The sequence below is a fragment of the Euphorbia lathyris genome, chromosome 8 (genome assembly GCF_963576675.1).
Source record: "Euphorbia lathyris chromosome 8, ddEupLath1.1, whole genome shotgun sequence".
NCBI lineage: Eukaryota > Viridiplantae > Streptophyta > Magnoliopsida > Malpighiales > Euphorbiaceae > Euphorbia > Euphorbia lathyris.
The window spans coordinates 66,976,706-66,993,091 of NC_088917.1; the positions used below are offsets into that span (position 1 = coordinate 66,976,706).

Sequence of the window (16,386 nt, forward strand, 5' to 3'; positions counted from 1 at the left end):
TTGGTTGGACCAAACATGTGCTTCATCAAAACGTTAGGGTGTAATTTATCATTATAAAAAAATAAAATTTTTGAAGAAAACAGTCGAAAGTCTGCTAATTTTTTGTCCTTAGTCATTCACATTTCCAAAAGAGAATCCATTTTTACTTTCTTCTTCCTCTCTCTCTCTCTCTTTCTGTCTGATCAATCGAAGAAAACTTCGAGGAAGTTGGAGGGGAAAGATGGGTTATCATTTACTTGACATGAATCTTTCCTCTGTTTCTACTTCTTTCAATTCTTCTTCTAATTCCTTGTTTCCATCTCCTAATCTCACTCTAATTCCACCCAATTCTTTTCACTTCCCCTCTCACTCTAAATTCCCACAAGGTAAGCAAACAACTTCTAATTCTATTTCTATTATTGATTAGTGTTTCTTTTGATTTTTCCTGATTGAATCTGGGTTTTTGTTTGATTTCAGGACATAAAATCTCTTGGGTCCAAAAACTTCCCGGAATTGCTACTTCCACCGTCAAATGCTCAGCTAAGATTGAGAACGTAAGTGCTTTTCTTTTCTGTGTGTATTTGCATTTTGCCTGAGGTTAGTTGTTCATAAATCTGTGTTTTGTTCATGTGTCAGAGCTCTGAAACTGTTAAAGAGAAGAGTGTTTCAGTCGTTTTGTTGGCTGGAGGGAAGGGCAAAAGAATGGGGGTAAGTTCTTTGATATTACCCCTAATTTTATGTTTCAATCCATGGCTTCTTTGGAACTTTGTCTGTGGATTTTAATTTACTGAATTATGATCTGTGTTCTTGAATGAGTCTAGAATTAGATCTTTGAAGGATAAATTTCTGATTAGCATTACATTTTCCGGTTTGCAGTTCTTCTTGTTTATGTAGTTCTTGCTTCTGATTAGGGAATTGGATTTGGAATTAACAGATTTTGTCATCAATTCTGAATTTGTAGTTTCTTTGAACCTAATCAATATTAAAATGCTTGCCTAAGCCTATGAAACAATTGATCCTTTAATTTCTATGGCATTAGAATGAAATGATTGAATAATAATAATGGTTAAATGTGTTGGGATTGGGATTTTGGTTTAGCTCAAGGTTTTGAAAATTTTATAATCTGCTTATCAAGTTGAATAAATTTTGGCTAATTGATCGGTAGATCTGGATTAAGGATTTATGGGGAAAACATAACAAAGGCATAATAGATATAAATGAAGCGAACCTGATTTGCTTATAAGAAGGATAAAGTGTCAATTTGCCTTTATTGAATGGGTGGGATTTTGAGTAGAGGATTTGGTAATTGTAGTTGAGCAATTGGTGGATAGCGGATTTTGGTCCGGTTTAACGATTTATGGGGGAAAATGTAGCAGGTGGCATATTAGATAGAAAGTTATGTCCCAACCAAAGTCATGATGATTCACATGCTATTTTTGTCCGTCTTTCTCCATTGAATTCTTTTGTGTATTAGATAGAAAGTTATTGCCATTTTCTTTTGGTTTTTAGTCATACTTTTGCGTACTTTGTTGTTGCGTTGTTATCTTTAGTTACTTATTTTCATCTTCCAAATGACAGTTTTGTTGTCTTTGTGCGAATAGGCAAGCATGCCAAAGCAGTATCTACCGTTGTTAGGCCAGCCAATCGCTTTGTACAGGTAAATCACAACTTATGTAAAGTTAGCATTGAGACCACAGTGACCCTGTAATATCTCGAACAAATTTCTGCATTATTTTATAGAAGAAATGAGTATAATAGATATGTTCGAACTCATGAACTGCATAGAAGATGAGTTCAACTCGAAATTGAATGTTGAGAAAAACTTAGTCCCGCTATGCATGAATTCAAGAGCCTAGTTTTTTCATTAAAATGATGAACTATTTGGATTATCTAGAATTTGGCTTGATACCAATCCCTCTAACTTGCACTCAAACGCATTTTGAAACGATCTTTCCGCCACCTCAACTTGCATAAAACAACTTTTTCACTAGCTTAGCTTGTTTAAAATGACTTTTCTGTCACCTCAACTTGCTTAAAATGCAAGTGACGCATAGAGTATGTGGTGCTGCCACGTGGAAACAAGGGGCTAGCTATGTCAGCTTGAGCAAGTTTAGGGAGTGAAAAGGTCGTTTTGAAAGTTTAGGGGGTTATTAGGTGTTTAGATGTAAGTTGGAGGGGCTGGATTTAGATTAAGCCATCTAAAATTGCTTTCTCCTTTAGATTTTTTCATGTCTCTACAGTTTCAAGTGCATATATATCACAAATTGGTTTTCTTAGTCCAGTTTTACTATTCCGAAAATAATTCCATTCTGTTTTTGCAGTTTATACACATTCTCAAAAATGATTGAAGTGAAAGAGATTGTTGTTGTCTGTGATCCATCCTACCAGGACATTTTTGAAGGTTCAAGATTCCCTTCTTTCTCACTGTCTCCCCGCATTTGCCTGTGTGTATGCATGTGTTCACGGATTGATTTCGGTTTCATGACATGCCCTTAATTCTTGCTTTTGTTAGACCTTTTCAAATGAAGATTCTTCTAAGCTAATGCATCATATCTGCAGATGCCAAAGAAAACATCAATATTGATCTCAAATTCGCCCTGCCTGGGAAAGAGAGACAAGATTCCGTATATAGCGGGCTTCAGGTGCATGAGCTGTCCTTTCTAATTATGGCTTCACTCCATCTCTTTTCTCATGCTTTTTAGTTGCTTTTATCTCACTGTCTGTCCACTCTGCTAGTAAAACGTTGTCTGCGTACCTTATGTGGCAAAACCAGCCGATTAATGCGCAAAATAACGAAATAACAAGGAAAAATCTCATATTTTATTTTTTAATGAACTTCTTAATGATTCTAGCTATGGTTTTGTTGGCTGATATAAAGCAATTAAATTACAAATCCTGTATATTCTTTGTGTCATATTGCTCAATTACGAAAAGAGCATCAAATAATTTTCTTAATAGTCAAATTTAGCATTAGGAATTCGTGTTTGCTAATCATTATATGCATTTCCCTCTACAGGCAATTGATTTGAACTCTGAGCTTGTTTGCATCCATGACTCTGCGAGACCTCTAGTGACCTCGGCCGATGTACAAAAGGTTAGTTTTCATGTTCATACAAATTTGGTGCATTTTGGTTTGAATTTCGAAGTTGAAGGGACATTATTGCGATTAGGTACTGAAAGATGCTTGGATAAATGGAGCAGCTGTGCTTGGTGTTCCTGCTAAAGCTACAATCAAAGAGGTACTAATCATCAGAGCTTAAAGTCTTTCCGTCCGATTATCTGTATTCCTAGTTTTCATATTCATATGAATTCTATATCATTAGCAGTGATTATAGCTCAAACGTTTTTTGTCTCCGAAATTCACTCCTGAATTTGCTTCGCTTTCATGGATTTGATCTGAAATGATTAGAAAACACCTGAAAAGTATCAAAACACGACAAAAACTCAACAAAAACTAAAATGAAAGCGAAATATGATACAAAAGCATAAAAATAGCATGAAACTAAACTAGAATTAAGCACCAAAATGAACAGTATCAATTTGTTTCAAGATGAACATGTGATTTGTTTCTTCGACCGGCTTTTTTGGTCAAATTAGTATAAATTCACACATGTAAGCATCAGAATTTCACATGTCATGTCACGTGTAGACTAATTTAACCAAAAATGCTAAGTTTTGGACTAAATTGATACAAAAGTTCGTTTTAGGACAAATTGATCTTCATAAAAGTTTGTTTCTTACCTTGTTTTTCTTTCTTTCTAATATTTGTAATCTATAGTCGGTCTGTGACCCTTGGATGCTAAATCAACGGTATCTTAGCAATACTTCCTAGATTCTATGGTCGGTCCACGACTCCTGGATGCCAAATCATGAATTAATTTGTATGACTATCTAGAAATCTCTTTATCATGAAGGGATTCGTTGTTATTTGAGGCGCTTTACTTCTTTACTTCAATTAAAATATCTAAAAATCATTTTACGGTTTTAGTTTCAACATTGATTTGAATTTGTTTCCTTATAACAGGCAAACAGTGAATCTTTTGTAGTGAGAACCCTTGACCGAAAAACGCTTTGGGAGATGCAAACCCCGCAGGCTATTAAGCCGGATTTACTTAAAAAAGGCTTTGAATTCGTGAACAGGTACAGTGATGATTTTAACATTTCCGGTTTTAATTATTTCCAGCTGAAACAATTGTATCTCAGTGTAACAAATGAAACATGTTTCATCATTTCTGGGAAATGGATTCTAACAGTATACATTATGTTGTTCTTCAGTCACGGCCTAGAAGTCACGGACGATGTGTCTATTGTCGAGCATCTCAAACACCCTGTATACATTACCGAAGGATCCTACACGAACATTAAGGTACTTAACATTGTTTTCATTTTTCTGTTATATTAATGGATAAGCTGAATCCTATGATTTGCAGGTTACGACGCCGGATGATTTGTTGCTTGCTGAGAGAATTTTGAATATGAATTCTGAGGAGTCTTAAAGTTAAGATTTTTTTTTTTTTTTGGTTAGTGTATCAGATAGATTTTTTATTTATTTTGTTATTGGTGAGTACGGTTCATTACAATCTGGGGATTTAAAAATCTCCATAACAGTACATAATAAGAATAAACGTACGGTACAATTCGATTTAGTTTTAAAGAAAAGATCAAAACTGCAGCTCTAACAAAAGCAAATTATAGTTATGTTGCCCGAAAGATCAAAACTTTTCCCTTAGCACTGCAGTAGGAACAAAAACTACAGATACTTCTGAGACCCTGTATTTATAGTGAGACAATTGTAGTTTGTATAGGAATATAATATATAAGTATAAGAGTATTGAAACTCTACCTAGCTAGTAATATAGACAAATTGAGACTCTAACTAGATAGGAATCTATTTACAGGGTAATAGGAACATTATCTCTAATAAATGCTTCTTCCTGTTGGTTTTGTACTCCAACTAGTGTCTTCTTCATATTCTCTAACCTATCCTTGGCTCTACAAAGTCTCTCCATCTCCGAATCATCCAAAAAAAAAAAGCAGTCAATTTATCTGTTAAGTACACTTGCTTCCAGAAGGAGATTCCACAGACATCTTTTTCACTTCATTTTCCTTCAAACTTGTTCTTACAGAATTGGGGTTCTTTTGCCGAAGCAACTGTTTTAAATCCTTCGGGCAAAGGGGCGGAGCCAGCCCAATAGGGATGGCAATGGGTAGAGTACCTGCGGGTAGTGCTAATCTCAAACCCTTATCCGTTTATTTTTTTAATTATCAGTACCCGTCCCATTACCCTAACAGGTATATTTTTGCATCTCATATCCTTCCCATTTAATTCGTGGGTACCCACGGGTACCCTTACCCCTTAAAAATCAAGAAATAAAATAAAAAATATTACAAATTTAATAAAGTATAAATTTAATAAATCATTTATCTAAAAATTGAACGAATTGAACCTTAATCAATAAGAATAAGTAGCTTAGTGGTATCACTTAGTGGTTGAAAAACAAAAGGTTGAGGTTTAAAATCTCAAATATTACATCTAAAAAACAATAATTTTTTTAATATATAAAAGAGTTATGACGGGTACCGGGTACCCTGGGGTATTCCCATACCCGTCCCATTACCCTAACGGGTATTTATTTTGATCTCATACCCTTCCCATACCCTTTTATACAGGGTACGGGTAGTCCGTACTCGCGGGTACACTACCCGTTGCCATCCCTACAGCCCAGGGCTCGGGGGCCCCCGGCTGCCGGCTCCACCCTTGAGTACAATCTATTTGGTAGTTGATAGCTCCTCCTAATTTTAGTATATTACTGCGTGTTTGTAGTATTATAACAATATGTTGAGATGATTGGGTTGGTTGGTTAAGAAGCTTGTTTGTTGTGAAAGGTCGTGGATTCAAACCCTCTCAACTTTTTTTTTTTTTTTTTGCTATTATTTATCTAATTGATTTTTTCCTACAACTCTTTTAATTTTTTTTCCCAAATATAATTCTTAAGCAATTAACATTAGATTTATAAAACATTAAATATTTATACTTCTTTCAGCCTTAACACTTTTAATTTTATTAATTAGCATTCAAAATGACGAAAATTTTGGTGGCTTAGTTTAGGAAATTAACATTGGACATACAGAAAATTAAATAAGTTTATGTTTTTCACTGTGGTCAAAATGAAATGAAGCAACCTTATCAAGCTAGAGGCTAAAAAAAATTGCCCAGCCCTAACGGGTTAGATTTTAAAAAATTACTACAAACTATACAACTAAAATTAGTCCTCCAAGTCTCAAACCGTGGCTCCTCTACTGCGGGCGATGTATCCTGTTTTCCAGTGAGGTAGGCTTTATTTCCACAAGCACACCAGTTCTACTCTTCATACCCTCTAATCTACTACAAGTAGATATTAGAGGACTGGAATTTGTTAAGTTCTTTTGATCCGTCTTCTGCCTGTTATTGAGTTTAGCATAAACATCTCAGTTTTACCCTTGGTTTAACTATAATATCTTATGGTTTTCAAGAAAACTACTCGAATAAATAACAATTTGATTTTATGAGAATTACAGAGCGTTTGATATTCTATTGGGATAGAGATAATGATAAAGGTTGGGATATGGATAGGGATAAATGGTTGGGATAGGGATAAAAATATGATAGTCGAGAATTATTATTCAATGTTTGGCACGTGGGATAAGGATAGAGAAAAAATAAAACATTTTACTATTTTAACCTTATTTAAACTACATAACATAAGATGGACTTTTCCATCCTGTTAAAATCGCAGGAGCTTATCCCACCTCCTTATCCCTCATCTGTCTCACTCTTCTATCTCTCAAACAAACACAAGATAACTTATGTCGTGTTTTTTTTATCTCTATCACACCTCCTAAATCCCTTCTAACAAACACCCGTTAGGGTTAGGGATGGAAGAATAGAGAAGGAGAATAGAAGAAAATAGAATAGATTAGAAAATTCCGAATGTTCTCCACAGTAGTTCTTGTACAAGAAAGCAAAACTAAATAAATAAAAACCAATATCCTAACTAATGTAGGAATCATGCCACGCAGGAGCATTCCTCCTGGTCCGAGTAGAACGTCAAGTTTCCGGCACATCTTCCATGGTTGTATCACCGTCTTTGTCGCGATGGCGACCATGAGTGTAGCGCCTGTAGATTATTATACTTGCATCTGGATTTTGCTGCTCCGATTTCTAAGGAAATGCAGGGAACTTCTAGAAACCAAATTTCTTAAAATTTGGATGGTTTAACTAATATGAATATATGTGCATTTCTAAACATGATTATTGGTTAAAATTGTTCATTGATTTAAGATTTGTGACTTAATTCTACTATTGGTCTTTAAACTCATCATCTAGTTATTAAAAATGTAGATTTCTGCAAGTAGAAGTTCTTCAACCATTTAAATCAAAGAAACTGTTTTTCACATGTATATTTAATTGAAATTATCTTCCTAATACATTTTCAATTCTACAAGCCCAACAAATCTAAAAAGACAAAAAAAAAAAAAAAAACCAAGGGAGAAATATCAAGATATTCAAACTTAATTCACCAGAGGTGTAGCACAATCAGCACGAATTGGGTCCCAACCGATAGACAGAGCAAAAGCACTCCCATTTATCAGTTTGGACTTCAAAAAGAGGAGCCCTATGACATAAAGACAAATGTTATTGTCCTATCCACAGTGGCGGAGCCAGAGCTCAAAGTCCGGAGGAGCTCCATTGCATGAAGATTTTTTTTCTCTTAATAACGACTTAAGGCTTTGATTCATAGTAGTCAAATCAAAATTTTCAAATTTTTGATAATATAAGGGTAAATTTGATCATAATTGGAAACATTAAGGTACAAAACAACTGAGATTCAATATAAAGTAAGGATAAGGTGCAAAAATACTTTAATGTTTACACTTAAGAACAATTTTACCCCTAACGTTTAAAATGGTGCAATTTTACCCTTAACGTTGGCAGCCAAGAGCAATTTTATCCCTAACATTGACAAGTTTGGTCAATTGGAGAAATTATTCATCAAATTGTCTTCTCGGTCATGAATTTTGTAACTAAAAAAATACAATTAAAAATAATAAAGGAGAATGAGGTTAATAATGATTAAAAATGATACTTAACATTGATATTTTTAAAGGAGAATGAGGTTTAAGAGAAAAAATTAAAATGAGATAAAAAGTGAAGAGATGGAGATTCAAACATAAGACCAATTGGATATAGAGATTCCTTTAATTATCACTACAACCAACTATGCAAATTTAGTTTTATGTCATATAATCACATTCTACATTATAAGTACTAATTTTAACTATTTCGGGGGCTGCTAGGGACTGAACCACTGTTCGTCAAGGGTGTTCCGGAGGATCGGAGGGTCGGGAGACCCTCCCCTACCCCTGGCTCCGCCCCTGCCTGTCCATAATTAACACAAGATACTAACATAATGTGCAATAGCAATTATCTCATTAGCACTCAAAAAGCAATAGCACACCCAAATAGACACAAACACAGAGAAAAAGTAGGAAATATGGAATAATAAGCTTGTATTCATGAATTAGAAAGTAAAAGAAACACAAATTTGTACCGAAGCACAGCCTAAGGATTTCTCCCCCTTCTCCTAGCCAAGAACTAAGAGAGGGTATTGTCACATACAAAAAAAGAAGTTAGAAGTTAGAGGACTAATTTGGATATTATCCAAATAATGTGCAGTTATCAATTATTATGTTTTGTTATTTTCTGTTGTAATTCTGTTATTGCTTTTGTATGCATTTTCCCTAAAAGGCTAGACATGTAGTGAGTTAGCTAATTTGTTGCTTAGTGCCAGCTGTAAAGGTTGTGTAACAGATTTTGTCTTTACTCTATATAGAGAATGACATTTCTGCATTTGTTGGATTATCTTTGAGAATTAAAGAATTAGAATGAATTTAGGGAGATGAGGTAGGAAGAAAATAGAAAATAGGAGAGAGAAGGGATGAGGAAGAAGATAGAAAAAATAGGAGAGAGAAGGGAAGAGAGAAAGGAAGAGGAGAAAGGAACGATTTCATTAATTCTCAAAGATAATCTCCCACTGCAGAAATGTCCTTCTCTATATATAGTAAAGACAAAATCTGTAACACAACCTTTACAAAAGCAATAACAGAATTACAGCAGAAAAATAACAAAACATAATAACTAATAACTGCAGACTATTTAGATAATATCCAAATTAGTCCCCTAACTTTTCCTTTACGGCAGGAAACTGTGTTGCAACCGTAGCGTTGTCTTCCTAAGTAGAGTCTATGAGAGACATTCTTTCCCATTGAATAAGGAGTTGAGGAATAGTTTGATCATTGATGATGACATTTCTGGTGTTAAGGACCTTGAGTGGTTGAATGACAAATTCCCTATCAACTGTTGGAGGAAGAGTAGTGAGAGGGGTAACAGTGGCAATGGGCTTTTCTTGACGAGAGAGATATGAAATACATTATGTATTCTGCAAGTAGTAGGTAGCTGAAGTTTATATGCAACCTTTCCAACTCGTTTGAGGATTTGAAAAGGCCCAAAATAATAAGCACTGAGCTTCATAGAACTGCGTAGGGCTACCGAGACTTATCTGTAAGGTTGCAATTTAAGAAATACCCAGTCTCCTACCACAAACTCTCTATCAGTATGATGCAAATCTGCATTTTGTTTCATCCTGTTTTGAGTTGAAGTTAGGCATTCATGTATATGTGCATTCATTACTTCTTTTGCATTAAGCAAATCTGAGACTCCAGCTGCATTCGAATGTGTTTGAGGCAAAATTGGAGGTTGAGGAGTGACCCCACAAAGAGCTTGAAATGGAGACATTTTGATTGAACTGTGATAAGAAGAGTTATACCAGTACTCTGCTAGACTTAGCCACTTAGACTATGCCTTAGGTTTGAGGAAACACATGCCCCTGAGGTAATTTTCTAAGCATTGATTAAGCCTTTTAGATTGACCATCTGACTGTGGATGGTAGGCAATGCTAAATTGTAGTTTGGTGCCAAGTAGTGTAATCAATTCCTTCCAAAAAATGCCAGTGAAAATCCTATCTCTGTCAGAGACAATGGATTTGGGTATGCCATGTAGCTTAAAGATGTTATCTAATAATACTTGAGCCACTGTTGCTATAGTAAGGGGATGAGATAACTTAAGAAAGTGTCCTCCCTTAGAGAACCTATCAACCACTACCAAAATTGTATCATAACCACAAGACTTAGGTAGTTTCTCTATAAAGTCTATAGCTATATCTTGCCAAGCTCCTGCTTATATGGGCAGTGGTTGGAGGAGGCCTGGATAGGATGAATGATCCACTTTGCAACGCAAGCAGGTATCACAGTTTGATACCCAAGTGGTGAATGTTTTAGACAATTGAGGCCAATAGAAATGATGTTGGACCCTAGTCAAGGTCCCTTTGATGCTAGAGTGCCCTCTAATAAGAGAATTTTGGCATTTCGCAAGTATCTTCTCCCTAAGATCAGTAGCAGTTCCGATATAAAATTTAGAGATACCTGAGGAGTCCATTAGAGTAAGTAAACCTTGTGGTTGTATTAGAATTGGCTGTCAACCATTGAATCAGTGATTCTGCTTGGGAATCCCCTTTATAAGAATTCATAACCTCTTTTAGCCATGTGGGAAGCACCATCGTGATGGCCATCAAATTTGATTCCTCAACTGGCATGTCTTCATGATGTCTAGATAGGGCATCTGCAACCCTGTTTTCACTTCCCTTCTTATATTGAATAGTATAGTCTAAACCAAGCAGCTTAGAGATGTCCTTATGTTGTAAATAAGTGTGTAGCTTCTGCTACAATGAGTGCTTAATGCTCTCATAATCAGTCTGGATGATGAACATTGCATTTTCTAAGTAGTGTCTCCAAGTAGTGCAATCCTATAAGATGGCAAAGGGCTCCCCCTCATATGCAGACAACCTTTGATTCCTAGGGCTTAGCATTTTAGATAAGCAACACACAGGCTAGCCATGTTGCATTAGTACATCCCGAATCCTAGTTCCACTAGCATCACACTCAATCACAAAAGGCCTTGTGAAATTTGGCAAGGCAAGGACATGTGCTTGGGTCATTAGAATCTTTAACTGGAGAATTGCTGCATGTGCGCCAGGATTCCAGTGAAAGTTATCTTTCTTGAGTAAGTCAGTCAAGGGTCTACTTATAGTTCCATATCCCTTAATGAACCTTCTCTAGTAGCCAGTAAGACCTAAGAAACCCCTTAGTTGCTTAAGAGATATTAGAATTGGCCATTCTTGCATTGCAGCAATCTTAGCAGGTGATGAGAGATGATGTGTCCCAAATAGGCTACATAAGAGGCCCCAAAATCACATTTAGAGTCCTTTGCATACAATTGATGATGTTTGAGGAGTTGAAAAACTAGTTCAAGATGAACTAGGTGATCTGCTTCACTATCACTATAGACCAAAATAGCATCAAAGAAAACAAGGACACATTTCCTTAGGTAAGGAGCAAATATTGTGTTCATTAGGGATTGAAAGGTGGCTAGGGCATTTGTGAGGCTAAAAGGCATGACTAAGAAGTCATAATGTCATGTGTGTGTCCTAAAGGCAGTTTTAGGAATATCCTCAAGTTTCATTCTAATTTGATGGTACCCTGCTCTTAAATCAATCTTAGAAAATACTTTAGCCCCTTGTAATTCATCTATTAGCTCTTGGATAACTGGTATAGGAAATTTGTGTTTGATTGTGGCTTTGTTTAATTCTCTATAGTCAACACAGAATCTCCAAGTGCCCTCCTTCTTAACCAAGAGCATAAGAGATGCATAAGGGCTATGGCTAGGTTGGATAACACTATTGTTCTTCATTTCATTTATGAGTTTTTCAATCTCATTGTTTTGGTGATGGGAGTACCTGTAAGGTCTAACATTGATTGGCTCAGTTCCCGGTTTAAGGGGAATGGCATGATCATGGGATCTTTTGAGGAGGTAATGTAGTAGGTGGAAGAAATAAGTCTTTGTAAGTGTGTATGAGTGTTTGATAGGGTGCAGGGACAGTAGGGAGGTTAAGTTCAGGGGAAGGATTTGGTTCTGTTTCATGAACATATATTAAAAATAGTCTTGAGGTAACTCCCTTCCAACCCTTTGACACTAGTTGATTAACTGACTTAAGGGATATAGCTTTGAGTTTCACCTCACCATTAAGGCCATGCAGTTCTAAAGGTTGCTGATCTTTCTGAATAATAAGCTTATTAGCCTCAAAGTCAAAGGTAACATGGGTATGATTTCTCATCCAGTCAACCCCAAGTATTAGATCATAATCCCCCAATTCTAACACCCTAACAGGAAATTGGAACTTAGAATTCTTCATAGACTATAAAAAACTATCACACTTTATACTTACAATCAATTGTCTCCCATCAGCAACAGCTACAGCAACAACGAAACTGGTGTAATTTAGCTTCCATTGCTAGTCATTGATCCACAAATTTGTGGGTGCTACCCGAGTCAATCAGAATCATGATTGCTCGCTTGTTGACCACCCCTTTCAATCTAATGGTGTTGTGAGTGATTCCTCCATCTCAAGCATTCACGGATAGTGAAATAAGCTCTAGGACCTCAGGGTTGGCTTTTTCACTGCCTTATCCCTCTTCTATCTCCTGAATTTCATCCTCCTCATATACATATGTCTCCAGGTTAATGACATTTAATTTCTTTGCAGTGCATTGATGCCCTGGAAAGTACCTTTCACCGCACTTATAACACGCCCAGGAGTCCTTCTATAAGTCTATACACTAGTAACTGGTTTGGATTCAAGAGGTTTAACTACAATAGCAGTTGAAGTGTTGGAAGAACTTGAGGGTTTATAGGTAGCTAATGGTGTAGAGTTCCAAGGTTTTGTAGATGGTGAAGGTTTAAATTGGGGTTTGGGTTTAATTGCCTCAATCAATTCCTTAATGCAGACTTCTTCTAGCTTAGCTACTTTACTAGAAAAATAGATCTTAGAATGTTGGTCAGGACAAATAGTGGATCTAATTTCAGGCTTAAGCCCTGAAATGAAGCTACTCATATAGAAAGAGGAAATAATGATAGGGAACCTCTTTTCCATCTTCAGTTTTAGAGTTTCAAACTCTTCCTAGTTTTTAATTTTGCTTGAGATTCGCCATTTCACTCACTACATCTTTGATCTCCGTATCTTGGAACCTTTTAGTTAATTCTTCAGTGAATTCCTCCCAACTAGCCTCTGGATTAACTTGGTTCCAATTTTTGTACCAGAAATCAGCCTTCCCTTGCAAATAAAGACCTGCTAAGTCCTTCTTCTTCTCAGGAACAACTTCAAAAAGCTAGAAATACTTCTGGCACTTACTGACCCAGTTCTCAACATCAGTTCCTTCAAAAAAAAGGTAAATCATATTTTAGTAGCATATTGTTTGGATAAGGAGGTCTGGGTGGTGGTTCATTGGTGATTAAGTGGGTTTGAGGTGTTTGTAAGATGCCCTTGCTAGTATTGAATGTACCAGAAGATGAAGAATGGGAGGAAGTTTGTTGGGTTTGGATAAGTTTGGCCATAGTAGAAACTGACTTACTGAGTTCTACCAGCAATTGCTGCATTTGAACCTGCTCTTGATGAGCTTGCTCTTGAATCTGTCGAGATTCAGCTTGTTCGTGATGTACAGCTTCCCATTGCTGTTGTTGAGATGATTTTATATCCAGCATCAGGGTTTGCAGAACTTGTATATGGGCTGTAGTGGACTCAGTTACACCTTTGAGTTGGGTCTGCATAGCCTTTAACTGTTGTTCCAAACTTTCCATACCTGCGTTCTGTGCTTTAATGGTTGATTGTGTTTTCTTTTTTGTGTTATTTGCCATATAGGTAAAGGCTAGAGGAAAGAATCTCTGATACCAATGTCAAAACCTAAGTTTTGGCTTAAGAATTAGAAGGAATTTATGGAGATGAGGTAGGAAGAAAAAAGCAAATAGGAGAGAGAAGGGGAGATGAAGAAGATAGAAAAAATAGGAGAGAGAAGGGAAGATGAGAAAAGAATGATTTCATTAATTCTCAAAGATAATCCCTTACCGCAGAAATGTCCTTCTCTATATAGAGTAAAGACAAAATCTGTTACACAACCTTTAGAGCTGGCACTAAGCAACAAATTAGCTAACTCACTGCTTGTCTAGCCTTTTAGGAAAAATGCATACAAAAGCAATAACAGAATTATAGAGGAAAAATTGGAATGAGCTATTGGCATCAAGGTCTTAAATCGAGACATAGAATCTGACCTAGTTATGGTGTAAGAAATTGGAATGCCTACTTGATATAATAAACCTAGAAGCACAATTACCCAAAAGAGAACCAACATCAAGTTTACCTGCACCACTTTCCACATATAGTTCCATTAGAACTTTCTCCTGCACCATCTACAACCTGTCTACATTGAAGCCAGTTACCAATAGAGCTAAGCTTAGATCACTTGTTGAGATTCAACTCCTACATGTAAAACAAGATGTGTTAGTTCTACCTGAACCTACAACAAGAAGTTAACTAATAAATGGAAATACGGATAGAAACAATGTTCTATCCTTACAGTAGAACTGGCGAAATTTGATGGATCCATTTCCAAAGGCTCAGGAACTTTATCTATACCACTGCATTAAAACATAAAACAAGTCACAAGAGGGTCAACTATTAGAAGTCAAATTACAAAGAGTTTTGACCCCCTATTATCTACTGTTTTTAACTACACAACATGATAAGTTTGTTGTTCCTAATTACTATTCAATAGAAATAAACATGCGGGGTTTACCAAAGGCACCTACTTGGTGATTGGACCAAACCACTCTGGAACTTCTATCGTAAAACCTTTACCACATCGAACACCAGCTGAATATGGCTCAGTATCTCGCAACATCAATAGTATAGGATTCGATTCCTCTGCAGAATATGGCTTAAAGATTTGTTTTCTTGTTTTAATCTCATTAATTATTTGGGTAAATAAACTTTAAAACGTACGACATATCAAAATATCACCACATATCATAATGAAACGATTTTATGATGACTTCATCAAAATTAAATGGAATTTCATCAATTTGAATAGTTTATGGTCCAAATATGACCAAATAATCAATTAATGACCAAATATTAAAATTTTAAATAAATCAGAGTCTAAATAACATGTTGCACCAAATTACAAATTGTAATTCATAAGTGCATTTCATCTCGTAATTTATAAAAAATAAAAATAAATAAAAAATCACTACAATAATAAAATAATAGTTTATACATTGTTTCCAAATATGAAAAAAATCACGAAAAATTAGTAAGGTGTTATCAAAACAAAGAAAGAAAAAATAAGAAAAAATGTGAACAAAAAATGGTAATCCAAGAAATCGTCAAAATTGAGTGAAATTTCATCAATTTAAATAGTTTATGGTCTAAATGTGACCAAATAATAAATTAGTGGCTAAATATTAAAATTTTAAATAAATCTGAATCTAAATAACAGTTTACACCAAACTACAAATTGTAATTCATAACTGAATTTCGTCTTGTAATTTATAAAAAAATAAAAAAAATTTAAAATCACTACAATAACAAAATAATAGTTTATACATTGTTTCCAAATATATAAAAAGAAAAGTTCAAGAAAAATCAGTACAGGTATTATCAAAAGAAAGAAAGAAAAAATAAGAGAAAATGTGAACAAAAAAATGTTAATCCAGGGAATTAAATTCTCACACTTACGAACACCTCCACTTAATCTAAGTCTATATACTTTTTAACCATAATTTTTTTTAATAATTATCAAATTGAAATAAATTCCGATCGGAGGTCCCCCGTAAATCAGAGGCCATAGGTGTCCGCCTATACGGCGTTCCCCTATAGCCGACCGTGATGGGAACCATCTCTAAATTGGATACAATAAGATTGTCACATATGCATTTCTATAATTTGCATTCCGGTTGGAAGAGAATGTGTACCTGATTGACCGACGATTGACGCTTGAAAACCCAACATAGAGGGATTTCCACTGGAGACCAGCACACAACACCGCAATTCAGACACAAAATGGATCGACGATTGACGCTTGAAACACTACGAAGAGGGATTTCTACAGGAGACCAAGACAAAACACTGCAATTCAGACAGAAAATGGAAAAGAACGTGTAGCTGATTGACCTGCGATTGACGCTTGAAAATCCTACATAGAGGGATTTCCACCGGAGACCAGCACACAACAATGCAATTCAGACACAAAATGGATCGACGATTGACGCTTGAAACCCTACGAAATGGGACTTCCACCGGAGACCAACATAAAACTCTCAATTCAGACACAAAATTGATGAGAACGTGTACCTGATTGGCGCTTGATAACATACATAGCAGGATTTCCACCGGAGACCAGCACACAACGCCGCAATTCAGA

The 16,386-nt window shown here is 35.7% G+C and overlaps 1 protein-coding gene across 1 annotated transcript; it reads left to right on the top strand.

Annotated features, from left to right (window-relative positions):
* Positions 1-66: 66 nt before the first annotated feature.
* LOC136202823 (2-C-methyl-D-erythritol 4-phosphate cytidylyltransferase, chloroplastic-like) lies at positions 67-4,625 on the top strand. Its single transcript, XM_065993738.1, has 11 exons — positions 67-365; positions 457-533; positions 616-687; positions 1,581-1,636; positions 2,301-2,380; positions 2,539-2,621; positions 2,996-3,073; positions 3,150-3,218; positions 4,004-4,119; positions 4,255-4,345; positions 4,410-4,625. The coding sequence occupies exons 1-11, from the start codon at positions 221-223 to the stop codon at positions 4,473-4,475; spliced, it is 933 nt and encodes a 310-aa protein (XP_065849810.1). The 5' UTR covers positions 67-220; the 3' UTR covers positions 4,476-4,625.
* The last annotated feature ends 11,761 nt before the right edge of the window (positions 4,626-16,386 follow it).